Genomic DNA, 17,546 nt, shown 5'->3' with positions numbered 1-17,546 from the left:
GGGCTCGCTACGGCAAAAGCCTGGTGCCTGCAGCCATAACAGCACTTAATAAAAGGCCAAGATAAATCACCCCCAGTCCTCTGTGTAGATGTTTTATGCAGATCTGTGTAGATGTTTATTTGTCTCTGTCTATTGTCTGTCGGCGTGCGGCCCACACATGCAATGTACTGTGAAGTGAAGAAAGATTTCCCCTTGGGGACAATAAAATCTAAAGTCTAAAGTCTAAAGCCATTAGCTTAATAATTTTTCCAATTATTGACTCACTCTATAATGTAAAGTTGTTACATTTTGGGCACTGAGATATTATTCGATTTTGAATGTTACATTATCCACCAGTTATGCTTTTCTGAGTTTTGTTTTAACATTTCAGATAGTTAAGTTTCACGTTTTAATATGGCCGTTGGAAATCCTGAATGTCGAGCCCTATGGTTAGACTGTCGTTTCAGATAGTTACCTTTCACGTTTTAATATGGCCTTTGGAAATCCTGAATGTCGAGCCCTATGGTTAGAATGCCGTTTCAGATAGTTACCTTTCACGTTTTAATATGGCCGTTGGAAATCCTGAATGTCGAGCCCTATGGTTAGACTGTCGTTTCAGATAGTTAAGTTTCACGTTTTAATATGGCTGTTGGAAATCCTGAATGTTGAGCCCTATGGTTACTGTCAAACAGATCAGTCAAAACTGCCAGTTTGAGTGGGTTTATGTCTCTATGCAAATCTCAATTCAGTTCTTTCACAGGGAAAGAAATTGTTCACAAAACTGAACAGTGGCAATGTAAATATCACAGCCAAAGGACTGGGATGCAACTCTTGGGTTAACTGCATGTCTCAAAGATGTCATTTGGTCATCAATCTGTTTCTGGGACAATGATGCCTGAGTGGTCATCATGGGGAAGTCCACTGTTTTCCCACTCAATTTCTGGAATGTCCATACCCTAAAAACAGAATAATTTTGAATTTCATGGAGTATTATCTGGATAAACAGTGGGCACATTTTCACATATGTCTTCTTGGATTCTAATTTAATTGCTTAAACACGAGAACCAGACTACTTATTAAAATCACGTATTTTGCACGTACCTCTGTGTTATCTGGGCCAGGAATCGGGTGATGTGCATGCTCTCTTTTCTAATAGGATGATTGTCCCAACCACTGCGAAAAGTGTCAAGGTCATCCTGCAGGCGTGGAAGGAACAACTTACCCAAAGTGGCAGCAGAAGAGGTGTGTAGCATTGTCAATGCTGAGGAAGCCCTCCTCTTCAAGGTAGTGGAGAGCATCGTAGTAAATGTTGGTTACAGCTACCCACAGGTCTCTCCACAGCCGCTCAATCCTGTAAAATTATTAAATTGACTATTAATGTCATATTAAAAATGACCTTCCACTCAACTTCTTGCATCCCCAAATCAACAGTAAACATCATTGATTGACATGTACCGTATTGGTCCGAATATAATATTGGCCTCGAAATAGGTCTGAAAAAGTCGGGTCGTCTTATATTCGGGGTCTAGTATTCAGAGCGCAGTTTCTCTTCTTCGCCTCTCCATTTAAATGTCAATACACATTCGCAGCCGCAGGTGGCGCCAGAAATTGGTTCCGGGAAGAAGTAGTCCAGCGTCCTTAACAACCAGACCGTTACCGGTGTTTAAAGACAGGCATTTAGAGACAAGTGGCTCAAAAGTGGGTGAGGTCAATCAACAACAGCGTAGGAGCTATGATGCCAATTTTTAAATAATGGTCGTCCATAAGGCAGAGTCAAGTAACAACTGCCAAGCTGCCAAGAAGTTCGGGATCACGTAGAGTAACGTAAGAAGATGGCGAGCACCAAAACAACGTCTTAAAGATGCCAACAGTCCTACCGTGGTCCTCAAAGTGGTTGTTTCAGTGAGGTTGACCAGAGAGTTTTTGAATACGTCAGAGAAAACACGCTTTGGGAGGAGCCGGTGGAAGCGGAGCAGCTGGGGAGCCTTAACAGCGAGAGCGAACACAGCGGGGCAGAGGACGTCTGTGAGGGATAGAGAGACATCGGAGGAGAAATTTGGCGAATTTTAGTTAAATTTAGTTAAATATGTGGCCTGTATTTTCTCTGTTATTTAAAAATTTTCACAATGTTGCTTGATTATTGCTTGATATTAATTTTGAATCATACTGTACATATTTTGCCTTGAAAGTGACGTGGCCTTTACTGGCATTATTATTATTGTCAGTAATATAACAAGTGTTTAATTCACTGTGATTTTAATATTGTTATTTTAAAATAAATGAAGTTCTTTGTTCTGCAAATCTGGGCCCCGTTTCCCGAAAGCATCTTTAGCCTAAGTGGATCGCAGAGTGGGTCGTACGAGCATCGTACAGTTTTCACACCGTCTCCCGAAAGCATCTTTGGTAACGAACGTCTTGAAAACGCTCACGAGTCACGAGTAGCTAACGAGTGCTCCAGGGTACTCGTAGGACGCTAAGAGTCTCGTTAGCCTACTATAGCCTCAGTGGCGTAACCAGCGGACATTCGTAGTATTGGATGCGTTTTATTATAACACATTGGTAATGGTGTATCACGTGCGTCTGAGCCTAATGTGGGCCATTATGTTCTTAGTTTGAGAGAGACAGTCCAGGAAATGTTTGAGCAGGCAGGGCACTTAAAATGTGTAAGAGAAAGTGGGGGGGATTTGTGCAGACTGACATAGGCTACTCATAAAACGTAGCATAAAATAATGTAAAAAAATATATAAAAAAAAATATATTTTTTTATAAAAAACAAGCAAAGGAGCAGGCAAAAGGTTGGGATATGGTGGGGATTGGTCACGTTGACGGGAATGTTTAGTGACATGTGGGAGGGTGGAGGGGGTTAAAAAAAAGTCTCAATCACTCTTCGACGTGCATGAAAACCAGCCACGTAGTTATGAGGGAGGCCGTCCTCACACTGATCTTCCTCGTTGTCATCGTCCTCAATGTCCTCCGGTTCAACCAAAGATACCCCAGCCTTAGCTGCAATGTTGTGCAACATAGCTGTCACACATATCACAGCGCATGACTTGGCCGGCGAAAACTGGAGCCCTCCGCTGGACTTGTGAAGGCATCTAAAGCGCAACTTCCAATAATAATAATAATAATAATAATACATTTTATTTATAATGCACTTTATATTCAAGAATCTCAAAGTGCTTCAGAGAAAAAAAAACGAAATTAAAAGCATTTAGCTGAACTCAAAGAAAGTTCAGCTAAATGCTCTTTTAAAGAGATGGGTTTTGAGGTTCCGTTTAAAAAGAGCTGTAGTCTGTGGAGCCCTCAGGTGGTCAGGGAGGGCGTTCCATAGTCTAGGGGCAGCAGCAGAAAAGATCACCCATGGTGCACATCTTCGTATGTCGGGTTTGGAGGGTGTGAGTGGGTCCATGGATCTTCTGGCCAATCGATTTTCGTTTTAAAACCAGGAAATGGAAAACGGATAACGGATAACGAGCCGTCTCCCGTCTCCCGTCTCGGAGTCGGAAAATGGGAAACGAGGAACGAACCTATTTCCCATTTCCCATTTCCGATTTCAAAACGGGAAACGGGGAACGGGTCGTTTTCTGTGGTTCATGTGCGTGGTTATGAATGGAAATTCGGGTAAATAAAAACGGGGGCAATTTTCCATCACTGATTTTGCATTAATATGACCCGGAACTGGTTCTGTTGTATGTGCTGATGACCAGTGTTGTCAGGTACGCGGCACTTTTGAAGTGTTGCCGCGGGTTGAATTCTTTGTCCGCTGGTTCTGGTTAACCAATTTTGCATGGCAATTACATGAATATCTTTAAATATAAAAAAATATATATAATATATATATATATATATATAAATATTTATACCCAAATCCTACCAAACTGACTCCAGATTAATTCATTCATCATCAATCATCTGTCCAATGATTGGTGATGACATACTGTCCAATCATCAATCATCATCAATCAATCATGGAGTCGTTTACACTATTTAGAGGGCCAAAGAGAGTGAGGATCCGGGAGGATGATCTAACTGTGGAGAAGGTTGGGAGGATTTTTCAGGTGAATACATTAAACCACGAAGATGATTAGCCATCGTGCAATATTGTGTATGTTGGTTATTGATTTTGTCGTAAAATTGCACTATGCAAGTTGGGCCATGCGTAGACTACTCAAGGTGAACTGCGCTAGCTAGCTTAGCCTAAGCAAATGTCAGTGAAAGTTCGCCTTACTGTCAAAAAGAATTAGTGCACAGTTTCACAGTGCGCAACATCATGTTCTGGTTTGGGAAATGAGTCCGCTTCAGTTCGAGCTGAAATTAACATTTTGCCTTTGCTTGGCTGCTTTGCGTTATGTTGTAGATAATGCATCAACACTGTGACTGTGACACAGGAGAAAGACCGCTATCGAACTCAGGCTATGATGACTTTTCAGCTAGACTAGCTTCTAGCAACAAGGGCAAGGACAACTCCTTGCCCTTGGTGGTGTCCCATATCAATTAAATTAAATAAAATCGTAAATTTACAACAAATGCAAAAGCGGATTAGGGGTGCGTTCGTAAATTCAATCTGACGCTCTGAAAAAATAGAATCGCGCTCTGAGTTTTGAAAAAGACGACGAACGGTTGTTTTGAGTAGAATTAGCACTGTATGAAGGCTACGCCACTACATTATTACAGTGACGATGAGGAGCACTGTGTGAGCAATAGTTTTAACCTAGTGCAAAACAGTATTTGTAAGCAATGTGGTAGAAATTAGTGAGTATATTCTATAGTAAACCATGATTATTAATAGGCTTTGTATTTTAAATGGTGGAAAACACATGAAGCTTGCAGAGTCTGGGTTCAGAGCAGATGGTAGGTGCACAGAAATGTCCTGGGAACTGCGGGGTCAAGTCATGTTGACCTCCACCTTTCAGCCTTGGGTCATCTTGGCTAACAAGGTTAATCCCTGCGGACCTCAGACCGGGGCGCGGTTGATAACACGCTGAGACGAAGATTGACTGGGCGGAAACCCCATTGGGTCAAAGGGAACCTCCATTGTAGTAAAGAAATTCCTGTATGTGTATAAAGTAAGGCTGGGACCGAAGTTCAAGCAGTGACTCTGCAGACCCACTCAGGCTGTTGTCGTTGTTGTTTTTCTGCACGATAAAGTCTTTTGTCAATTCTTGCTCCGGACCCCTCGATTTCTTTTGCACTCTCTCTCTTAAATTAGTCTAAGTGTTTTAAATCTCGATTAATCTCCGATAGCAACAGCTTGTGATTTTAACTCAAACGTGCTTTAGCACTAGCAACCTGCCAAGTGCACTCTCCATTCATACACAGCAGACAGATGAAATTCCGGTATGAATGTCACAACATGAGGGGACTTTTCACATCTTTCCCATGCAATGTCAACGTCTTAATGTGCATATGTTCAGCATCAATGTACAAATTACTTCCGGGTGATTCCTGCAACGTCACTTCTAAATACATGTTCTCTGATTCTGTCTCTCCCCAGGTCGCTCCAGATGCCATGTACCTGACAGATGATGGCAATGGGGCCATTTTCCCCCTGCCCTCTGGGGAATTCCCCATTGGGTCCATGATGACCATGGGCCACTTTGAGGTGCAGGGGCAGCCAACCCCAGCTGCATCTCCAACGCCAGGTCCAGCCCCCTTCTCTTTCTCCTCTCCCTCCGCCTCACCTACACCTGTCCCCTTTTCCTTCTCCGGTGGGCCAAGGACCTTCCCCCCGAGGGCTTCAGGGCACTTTGGGAAAACCTTTCAAAGGTAGGGTGACAGAAGGATTTTTAAGTGTATGTTTTGAAATGACATGATTTGACTGCATACATAAAATTTCTTTGATGGTCTATGTAGGTCCATCAATGTGGGGGAGGTAGCGGGCAACCGCATTTTGACCAAAAAAACGTTGGTGGTCCGCTTCTCAGAGGCAGAGGCGAATGTGGAGGCCATCCTTCTAAAGGCGAGGGAGGCCCTGGGCCAGGTGGAGGAGACCTTTGTCCTGACCGACAGTCAGGGCAATGAAATACAGGACTCCGATGGCACAAGAAGTAAGTTATGAGACTGATAATTGCGCAGTACACATAACAATAGCACTAGAAATATTATTTGTAAAGCACATCATACACAATGGTCAGTCAATGTCCATGAAAAGGACAAAAGAAATAAGTTCTGTTTCTGCTAAGATTACAAAAGTAGTAGTCAGTCATCTAAAACATTGTCTTGTACTTCAGCATCGCAGTTCTGGAGGCAGAACAGCCGAAAGGTTTTCGTGCTGCTGGAGGGGGAATTTGAGGACCTCCAGCAGCAAAGACGGGCCAAAGTGAGGTATGTAACATCTTGTCACATGTCAGTTCATCCATACAATTGACAGAGTAGAGTAGAGTACAGTGAAATGTATCAATCCCGAAGGAAATGCAGGTGTCTAGTAGCATACATGCATACAAATTCATTTACATATATTTCATAATATAATAAGCAGGCAAGTCAGATAAAAGGCGCAGATGGTGGGTGGCGGGATTTGGTAGATCAGCAGCCTCAGTAAAAGGAGAAAGGTAGAGATACGGGTGTGAGAGGTAGAGAGTGTAGAATGTTGGTGTATTTTAGAGATAGTTATACTGTCCAGTCACCGATGACAATCTCTTCCTGTGTGTCATTTTTTGTGTACTATGTACTGTGTACTATTAAAAAGCTGATAACAAAGGTATGTACGTCCATGTTGTCACTCATTATTCGTCCATCCATGTCTTTGCAGTCGCAGGGAAGACAACACCCTGCTGGACCGGGCAGAGGAGGTGAAGGTGGCTGCCGAGTCCCTGGAGAATGTGGCTAACGCCATTAAGAAGCTGTCAGAGGTGGCTACTGCCCACCTGCAAAGACCAAGCTTCCAGCCCGCCAAGGATGCTATGTCCTGCCTGGTTTGCAAAGGTATGGAAAAACGTTGATGCCACACATGCACATAACTGAGACATGTAGTCTTTTTTCAGAGATGTATAAAGCACTGGAGTGGAGGAGTGGAGTAGAGGTTCATTCATTCTTTATGCATTCATAGATTCAATGACAAAGTTTTTGATTAACATTACAAAAGCGATTGATGTCTGATGAAAAAACTGAGATTTGTACATAGCCATTTGCATGGGTGGACAAAAGGAAACTGCTGAAAGCATTGAGAAACTGACTTTTGGAACTGCATAGGTGACACCAGAATGTTAAACATGAACAACAACTTTTGAGAATTTTAATTCTGTTGTGAGAAATGTGCCAAACCAACTTAGAAAAGCTGTAAGTACTGAACGGGTGGAGACGGAGCAGGGTGGGTTGGTTTCACTGGGCAGACGTTTAAAGTTCTTTAGTGTAGCCTACGTCTTGGGTAGGTTATATTATGTCAGCTGTGATGTGACCTGTTTAATTTACCTCATTTATTTATCTTGTCATTGTGTGTTCTGCAGCGGTTTTCGTGGATCCACAATTCGCGACATGCTGTGAATCCTTGGTGGGCTGCAGGGTCTGTGTGCAGCGGTGGTGTGCCTCCTCCTCTGCCTGAAGTGCCGTGCAGCAAACTTTGCTGCCAACGTCCTAGCAGTGCGTGGCTTGTCTCCGGCTGCTGATTTCTTCAGGGACTTTGATGTTGATGCCTAATTTCTTTTTAGTGTGTGTGTGTGTGTTTCCTTTAAGACAGTTTCCACCCCGTTACCCGTTGGAGCTTCTTTTCACTCCTGTTACGTTTTGGCATGCAACACACCTCACTGCACCTCACTGCATTGTTCACGCATCCATGCACTCACTCTATTGTTCACGCATCCATGCACTCACTCTACATTACTGACTTTACTGACTTCCACGCTCTACCGTTTTGCTCCTGTTCGTCTTTGTTTGTGTTCATTGTTATAATAAATTACTTGTTATTTTGTATTTAAACACTGCGTCCTTCCTTTTGTCATGGCTTTCGAGCCAAGTCGTGACAGCTTGTATCTCAATAAGTCTTTGTTTTGTCAACACACTATTTTGTGTTTGTGCACTTGCTCTTTGAGTTCTATACACTTATTACAGTACCTTTTTTAACACCAAATTTTAAGTTGTTCTAAATGAAACTGTTTTCCTTCACAGAAAATGGGCGGTGAGTCTAATGCAAATGTTTCACCTGAGCTTAATTTGCAGTTTTCAATCAGCTTTATCGAGACAGAAAAAACAATGACCAATGCTTACGGAATGTTTCATTTGTTATATGAGCAATTTTTTATTATGTTGTGGTTACAGATTACAGCTTAGGCATGCCTTCTTGCTGAGTCAATTAGGTACAGCAGGGCATCCTGAAAAGGCTTAAAGTGGTTGTGCACTGCACCTTCGTACATCACAGCCATGTTGGTAAATACTGCCACGAACTCTGCCTCTGCCCTCATCTTGGCTTCAGGTGTTGTGAAAGGGTCTTGTCCGAAGCATGAGTCCCTGGCCAGAGAGGAGTTCAGCTCCCGGTCATACCACGCAGCTGCCTCTGGGGGCGATGGCAAGAGCTCCTCTGACAGTTTGACCTTGCAGCCATTTTCGGCCAAGTGATTTGGCACACCCCTTCCTGTACAAAAAAAAAAAAAATGAGGTGATGTGTTCAGAGATGGGACATTGTTTGTAGTTCCACGTAAAACTGTCACGTCTTAAATGTCTTAACACCAACTTGTTTATATATGCATAGCACTGAAGTTCACCTGGTATCGCATGAGCATTCCATGCTCCCACTACCCTTTCGATGCCGATGCTGCTCACTTGGCACAGAAGTTTAGATGCACAGAACTTCACAGCATTGTCCTCCATATTGACAAGCTCCTTGTCCTGTAGGTCCACAAGAGCCGCTTTCAAAGGGTAGTTCACCCTGTTGTTAACTTCCACCCATATCCTTTCAATTCTGTGGTTCTAAAGCAGAAAAAGAATTCCAAGTTGTGAAACTTCATTGATTACAACTCATAGCTGTGAAATCATTCTAGTCATCTCCAAGACATTTAGACAACAGCACTTTAGACATTCTAAGCTGTGCACATCAAGTGCGAAATGTAGTTGGGAAGCATACTTCAGTGAATTTCGTCTGCAGATATGGGCGCCTGTCCTGATTGTTTCGGTATGCCTGGAGGTTTTCCTGCATGAACAGTGTCAGGTAAAATTCTCTGCCATGATCCACACGGACCTGGTCCCAAAGGCCATAATTCAGGACTGCAGACCTTGAAGAAATTATGGTACAAAAAACATTAAAAGTAATTTATGTTTATCCCAATGTTTTATAGATACAGTAGGCCTAGATAGATAGATAGATAGATAGATAGATAGATAGATAGATAGATAGATAGATAGATAGATAGATAGATAGATAGATAGATAGATAGATAGATAGATAGATAGATAGATAGATAGATAGATAGATAGATAGATGAATAGAGAGTACCTGTACACGTCTCCATAAATTATAAGATTATTTTTTACTGGCATAGTTGCATAGCCAACTATTTTGCTGCTGTAGCCATCTATCGCCAGTACATGGGTAGCACCAAACATGACTAATTTCTCATTTTGGTCCAGATGGATTTTATGACCCGCGTACTCGGCCATGTATGGTGTTGGATTTAGATTTCTTGCCCCCTAGAAAAGATGAAGATGAGAAAATGTCATTACATCTACAACATTTCTGTTATTGTCTTGTATTGGCAACCTTCCAGTTCAACTTCACTGAAATGCTATTTAATTCATCTGTGTAATGGCAGTGACAGAAGGAAATAACAATACATTGCACTTGCTATGCGATATAACAGACTTTGACCCCTTCTGTAAATGGCAGGACAAATGTGTATGGTATGTACATACAGTATGCCTCTGAGCATATGACGTTTCAATAATTTTTGTCACACACACAGTATATAGCCTGGCTGCTCCCTTAGGCTGAAAAACAAGCTGTGTCTCAACTGTTACTGAAATACTCACATTGCAACGTGAGTATTTCAGTAACAGTTGGGTTTTTGTGTAGGCCCAATTCTTTTTTTATTGTGTTTTAAATATGAAGTGTGGAGCTGTCATTCATCGGCGCACTGCGCCCGCCCCTGATTGAGAGTCTTTAAAACTTAAAAATTAAAAGAACTGTCAGAAACACAAACTCACACCTACACCTGACGAAGACCAGACTGGTCGAAACGTTGTGTATAATAAACTGGGAGCAGAACAGTGTGCGGACCTTTTTCTTCTTTTGTTCGATCGCGTTTAGTCCGGCACCTGTTTTAACTGGGTGCGCGCACTCCAAAACGCTAGCAGACATAAGACCCACAGGTCATAGGCCTAAGTGTTCACATACACATGACATGAGATATAACTTATTTCAAAGGATAAATAGGGCTAACCCACTGCCGAATACGCAGTACATTTCTCATGGACGGGAAAAGGCTAGATTGACTGCATTACGTCCATCTTCATTAATAGAGCAGTAGTAGGCTAGGTACACACACATATTCATCATAATTTATGAAAAACAAGGAGAAGAGGATGTTCAGGAACACTTTATTCTGATCACCAAAAAATACAAGTTGCGTAAAATGTCAAATGTATGCAAGTATTGTGCAAAAGTTTGAGCTCAGTCCAATATTTTCGGGGGTAGGATGTCACGTCTTGTTGAATTGGGCGCATTTAATTGCAAACATGAGAGGGCCCTGACACTTCAAGTAGCCTACTAACCCAATTTTTGAAACAATATGCCTATATGGATCTGAGCTTCAACAAAACTTAATTTGCCCATCATTACATTTTGGCTCCGCGCAGTCGGCTTTCGCCCAGGCTACTAACCTACCTCATGAATCGCGCGAGCCACCTCTACCTCCAATCGGTCGCTTGACAGAGGACGCCTCAACAAATCATGCTCGGAGCAGTATCGCCGAATACTTCTCTGATAAGCCTCTCTGCAAACCAAATTCAGCGACTAGTCTTTCTGAAATGTCAGCATAAGACATGCCGCTTTGCCTCATTTCGTGTATTAAATGTCCAACTTCATCAACGGTAGCCATGATTAACAGACACTGACAAAAGACATCAAGTTCCGGGTCATATTAATGCAAAATTAATGCAAAATCAGTGATGGAAAATTGCCCCCGTTTTTATTTACCCGAATTTCCATTCATAACCACGCACACGAACCACAGAAAACGACCCGTTCCCCGTTTCCCGTTTTGAAATCGGAAATCGGAAATGGGAAATAGGTTCGTTCCTCGTTTCCCATTTTCCAACTCCGAGACGGGAGACGGGAGACGGCTCGTTATCCGTTTTCCATTTCCTGGTTTTAAAACGAAAATCGATTGGCCAGAAGATCCACGGACCGTGAGTGGATCCTGAACGGAGTGTACGTGAGGTTGTCGGGGGGGTGAGGAGTTCCTGAAGGTAGAGGGGGGCAAGTCCGTGAAGGCACTGGTGGGTGAGGAGGGAGACCTTGTACTCAATTCTGAGTGGGACAGGGAGCCAGTGCAGTGATTTCAGGATGGGGGTGATGTGGTCATGCTTGCGCACCCTCATCAGGACCCTGGCAGCACTGTTTTGAATGTATTGGAGCCTCTGGATGCTCTTGCCAGGGATCCCAATGAGGAGTGCATTGCAGTAGTCCAACCTGGAGGAGACAAAGGCATGGACGAGCTTCTCTGCATCAGCCAGGGTGAGTGATTGGCGGAGTTTGGCGATGTTCCTGAGGTGGTATAATGCTGTCTTACAGAGGTGTTTGATGTGGGTGTCAAAATTAAGTTGTGGCTCCATTTTAACACCGAGGTTGGTGACGGATGTGGAAAGGGGGATGTTTTGGCCAGAGAACGTGATATTGGTGATGGTGGGGGAGCGGTTGTGGCGTGCCAACAAGGATGGCTTCCGTTTTATGGCTGTTAAGTTGTAGGAAGTGTCCACCTCCCGATGCGGCACCGTGCGCTCAACGATGCACCGGGCCAGACGGTGGGCTTCATTGTATTCCTCGTCATGGACGTCTCCCGGGTTAGTCACAGGTGTGAAGAGGTGAGGGCGAAGAGGATAGCCACTGTCTCCGAGGAGCCGCCACTCTCCCCTGGAGGCTGCAGCCAGCCGGCCGATGGAGGACTCGCGGAGGACGAAGGAGTCGTGTGTGCTTCCAGGCCATCTCGCCACGACATCAAGGATGATGCCCTGATGGTCGCACACCACCTGGCAGTTCACAGCGGCATATCCCTTCCGGCATATAAAAACATGGGCATCCACATGGGGCGTATGAATTGGTTCTAAGGTTCCGTCCACGGCTCCGGCCACTTGAGGGATGCGGAACGTCCGAAAGAAATCTTCTTTGGTCGCCCTCAACTCGTCCCTGGTGTGGAAATGGACGTGCGGCGGAACCAGTCGGAGGAGGCTGTACGTCACTGCCTGGACCGACCTGCAGACTGACGCCTTGGACAGGCCCTGGCCATTTCCGACGACCTGCAGAAAGCTCCCTGTGGCGTAGAACCTGAGGGCGGCCAAGAGCTGTACTTGCGGTGTGAGCGCAAAGTTCCTCCTGGTTGCGCGTCTCAGGTCTTCGCTGATCGTCCCAAGAAGCTGTCTGATGTGCTCCCTGGGCAGCCTGTAGCGCTGGATGACCGCAGCGTCATTGTAGACCTCGAGGGGGTTAAAGTTGTCCCGGATTCGAGCATTAATTGCAACAAGTCAACAAGGCAACATGCAGTAGGCACTGACGTAGCCTACTGCATGGCCCCTTGCACTATATAGGCCTATGTTCCGAGACTAATTAATAAAACCTGCCAACGAATAATGTTAATTAGATGCGTCATGCCTCCACAACACTATCAACACATTAACAATCAGTCAGACACTCGGTTATGTTAAACAATTAATTTAAGGGTATATCAAACTCATTGCCGGTGTTTCCACATGTATTATTTTATAGTTCGTATAATAGCTTTATAGTATTAGTCTTTATTATAATTGTATAGTAGTAGCCCTGTATTTAAAATTGCTTTTTAATGATGCTATGTAGCCAGACAAATCTTTTTCCTCTCAAGGATTTAAAGTGGAAATGACGCACTGAGAACTGTGTCAATTTTTTGTTTGTTTTTTCATTTTTGGAAACACATGGATTTTCATCAATACTGAAATTCAAGTAGTTTCACCGTAAAATGACATGTTTATAACGACTTTCGCCTCTAGGGCGCAGCCATGTTTTAAAAACGCAGGCGCTACGTCATCAGAATGGTTGGCTCCATATATATCTATGGTTGGCTCTTTAAAATAAACATGTCGGATATTGGAAGAAGAACAGGGGGGTCCTTTTGTATTGCCCCTGGCTGTTCAAACGAATTTTATCGGTTAAAGGAGAGCGGTAGAATAGTTCATTTCCATGTAATTCCCGTCAAGAAGCCTGAAGTGCTCCGAAGATGGTTAGCTGCATTGAAACGCCTCAGCCCCCCAATGGGACCAGGGCAGAGAGTATGTAGCGACCACTTTATAGAGGCTGATTACATCGAAGAGGGAGCTTTTTCTGAAGATGGGAGATTTGTTCGCCGTCCCACCAATCGCCTGAAGCCAGATGCTGTGCCAACTATTTTTAATTTTAGTGGATATAGTGCTGGAGACACGGACATACCCGTCAGATCGGACCCGGGCGCTGCTCTTATGCGCAGCGAAAGAGCGCAGAAACGTGCTTGCCAGGCAGAGGAACGAGAGGTCTCAGGTGATCAGTGTAGTCCCCTTACTCCCTCCGCACAACCTATCAAGACTGTTAGTTTACCTGCTGTTTATTGGGCGCTCCAGTGTTTCGGCTCGGATGTCCCTCAGCGACAGCATTGCGACCTCCAACACGTCTCGCTCTAATGACAGCATTTGGCACGTCGGATTGGACGTGATACATCTGATATTTTTGATGAGATGTCCCAGGTTCATTTCATGGCAGCATACACTCTCCATGTCAGTGGACATAGGGACACAAACCCCACACAAGCACCACCGATTGTTTCCTGTACGCTCAGATACATCTCTCTCTCCTTCATCTATTTCTCCTCCATAGTCAGGCTCTGTTGGGGGCACAAAAACTCTGACTTCTCTTACTGGCTTAAAAGCATAGGCAATTGGATGCCTGCCCTCATTGGTGGGTCTATCCCATTCGTCCATATCCATTTTGTTGAGGCAGTAAGCTACCTGTGAGGCTATGAGCCGCTATGTAAACAACATAGAATGTTAATACCAACCATTCTCGTGACGTCATCGTATTCTGAAAACAGAGATGGCGGCGCACAGGCTGAAAACATTGTAATTAATGCAACGTGTTTGTGCTTCATTCTGAATAACGGGACATATTTCCGACTTTATTTGTATTTATGGTATATTTAAATATTTAACTAGTGCTATAGACATGTTTTATTTGATTGCTTCCTTTCCACTTTAAACCAAGAGTAATTTGAAAAGCTTTAACCCAAAAACATGCATGCATGTTCGACAATGAAGGCATCACAGCCGCTCAGTGGCCACTGAAGTGTGCTTTATCATTTGTGGAGACCATTGTGGTTCATATTAGGCTGTATTTGACTGAAACATAGTAATTGCATGATTTTCACACATCGTTTGAAAAACAAAGTTTTTTTTATTTCAAAACTCAAAGAAAAAAACGGTTCAAAGGTGCCCACACCAACAAGCAACATTTTAAGAAGTGTGTGTGGGGGGGAAATAGCTGATAATGAATGCGGTCACTAGGTCCGATGTGGAGCGAAACAGAAAGCGTCGGAAGTTCGACATCAAACCAATTAGACCGGTGCGGGGTGAACACGGCGCAGTCTCTCAACGACAATGAAGAACCAACCATGGCTGCCCCCCCCGTCATGACCCGTCGCCATCTAAAAGGAGAACAAAAATGCCTGATGAAAACGTGTTCACAGCTCATACAACTTTCCCAACCTCCATATCAAATATCTGTATGTAGGCCTACTGAAAATATGCATTACCTTATTGCTCCGGGATGATTATTGAAAGGCTTTGCTGGCCAACCTCTCCTCCTCGAGGACAAGCTGACGTGCCATAAGGTCCAACTTGGCCCTCTTCAGCACAATCACCTCTTTCTGGAAGCGAGCGTCACGCTCGGAGGATTCCCGGGGAAGAGCCACCTTCTCCCTCTCCAACTCCACCAGGTCTTGGCTGCATTGGCAGCCACGACCGATGATGGAGGCCGTGACTGTTGAGACGGTGGAAGGGGTAGAGGTGGCAGCCGAGGTGAACGGTGTGGTCAGCAGGGGCGTCATGACGGGTATGGAGGTGGGGGCAGCCGAGGTGGACTGGTGGGGGATCCTGGGTTCCTCATCCTCCTGCCATTGCTCACTTGAAGGATCTCCCTCTTCCGTGATACCCGCAAGGATATCCACTCCCCCGGGGATGCCTTGGGATGCCGAGTAGCCTATGATGGCCATGGCTCGCTCTTCCTCGTCGTTGAGGGCCTGCGCCGTGTGCACCCCCGTACCAGTCATATTTGATTGATGTCGAAATTCTGACGCTTTCTTTTTGGCAAGACTGACGAAGTCTTGCCATTTTTTGCGGACGTCCACATTGGACCTAGTGATGCCAGTGACCGCAGTCATTCTCTCAGCTATTTCTCCCCACTTTTTAGATTTTTGCTTGTTGGTGTGGGCACCTTTGAAGTGGTTAAATAAGAGGCTTTTGTTTGCCTCCACCTCCTCAAGCAGAACGTTAAGTTCCTCAGGTTTGAAAAACGCTTATCTCTTTCGTACCTTGTCAGCCATTTTGCAGAAGCCCTTCCCATATTCCGCTGGTTTTTTTATAGGTGGGTAATTTCACGTGACCAATCAATGAAACCTTATGCAGAATCAGATAAAGTCGGCTCTCTTCGCTGCGTAATATGTTTCAGAAATCAGCACATTGAGATAAATGGAGTTGTCACACAAGCTATTTTGGATTTGTGTAATATGGAATTATTACACAAAATTTTCAAGGGGGAAATGGGGGAAATGCCGTGAAAAAAATTACAGTGCGTTCAGGATTAGGACTGATATATATGTCGGCCTAGGCTTAATCAATTGTGTTTTAATATCTTCAGCATTCATATTATTGCAATCTATTCTTTTCGTAGGCTACTTTGCGGTTGGCCTTGATGGGGAGATATTTTAACCCTTTTTAACCCCATTTTTCTGCGACATTCCTGCGTCTCCCCCTGCTTCATAGCCCGTTTCAGCACCATGTCAGTGGACAGGTACAATCCTACGATCCTCGTGAGTGCAGCGAATGCGCGTTCACGTTAAGAGGAGTTTCTGGAAACGCTCCAAAGAAATTATCGATGGTTCGAAAGATCCATCTTTCGAACCATCTTACGAGCGAAGATCCATCGATATCGGTAAACGGGGCCCTGGTCTGCAAATCTTTTTTTCTAAATGTTTGTGTTGAAAAACGGGGGTTGTCTTATTATCATGGTCGTCTTATATTCGGACCAATACGGTATTTATTTTTTAAATATATTCCTGATGTGACCTTTCTTTATACTGTGTTTATGCATACAATTTAATTATAGTTACATACTGCGTTTGTACCCAAATGTGACATCAGTGGGGTGGCAGCTGTTAATTAGCATTATTTATTCTGTTGAACAAACCTTTGGTTGTGAACACTCTTCCCAGATATAAAGCTGCTCCTCCCAGTTCCACGGACTGTAAACATGAGTCGTGAAACATCCACGTTTTCCACCCCATGATCACCACGTACCCTAAGATAGACAAAAACATACAATTCCTTTACTATTGATTACAGTATATTGGTTGGATATTAAAACAGTGCAACAAGAGTGGTTGAGCATCTGAATAAAACAAACTGTTCAAGTCTAAAATTATTGTTGTGGGATAGAAGTGTTGGGCACTGTTGTACTCAGGTTGAATAAGTATTCAGAACTACTACAGTAAAAATTTGTATTATGAAATTGATGTAGTTAAAAGTATTGCCGTAAAAGTCGTGGTTTGTTCCCTCTAACAGAGTTTTTATATAAGGTTCTTACCCACTTTTCAATGAAATTTCAAAGCTTTTCTGTCATGTTCCATGACTGTCATGTCCATTCAATTTAAATATGTAGGCCCATAAACCGATTACAGGGCACAATAGGAGATGGTGAAGAAGAGAAAAGTGAAAGAGTAGAGGAAAAATCAGAGTACAACTACAATTTTACTTAAGTACAGCACTTGAGTAAATGGACTTAGTTACTTTCTTCCACTGGTTGTACTGTACTATAAAAAATAAATTTAAAAAGTAAAATTTAAAGTATACATTTACCTGAGAGGAAACCCAAACTTCTCAACAGATTGTTGGAAGAAAGCCAGGGTAGTTGATGCTAGGTTGTTGGAGGCTGCGCCAAGATACATTATCTGCAGCACAAATGCACTTGCATCCTATGAGAGACTCAACTATTTAATGATTATAAAAATGTGTACTCTTTGTCCTGACAACTGTGTTTACCTTACAGAAAAATCCATCAATGCCGCCAAAGATAACAATGTTGTAGCTGAAAGGTAAAAGGCTGAATTTTTCAACTGTACATTCTGCAAGTATGAAAAAGTGTTAACACA

At 43.6% G+C, this 17,546-nt stretch overlaps 1 protein-coding gene across 1 annotated transcript; it reads left to right on the top strand.

The window, feature by feature from the left end:
- The first annotated feature begins 5,242 nt into the window (after nucleotides 1–5,242).
- On the top strand, nucleotides 5,243–8,927 carry LOC132464874 (uncharacterized). The gene is made up of 4 exons (XM_060061522.1): nucleotides 5,243–5,745; nucleotides 5,833–6,026; nucleotides 6,210–6,303; nucleotides 6,731–8,927. Exons 1-4 carry the CDS (start codon nucleotides 5,306–5,308, stop codon nucleotides 6,918–6,920), a joined length of 918 nt encoding a protein of 305 aa, XP_059917505.1. The 5' UTR covers nucleotides 5,243–5,305; the 3' UTR covers nucleotides 6,921–8,927.
- The last annotated feature ends 8,619 nt before the right edge of the window (nucleotides 8,928–17,546 follow it).

Source organism: Gadus macrocephalus, chromosome 1, assembly GCF_031168955.1.
Source record: "Gadus macrocephalus chromosome 1, ASM3116895v1".
NCBI lineage: Eukaryota > Metazoa > Chordata > Actinopteri > Gadiformes > Gadidae > Gadus > Gadus macrocephalus.
The sequence above is the reverse complement of the archived record's forward strand: the minus strand, read 5'-3'. Positions and strand labels throughout refer to the sequence as shown.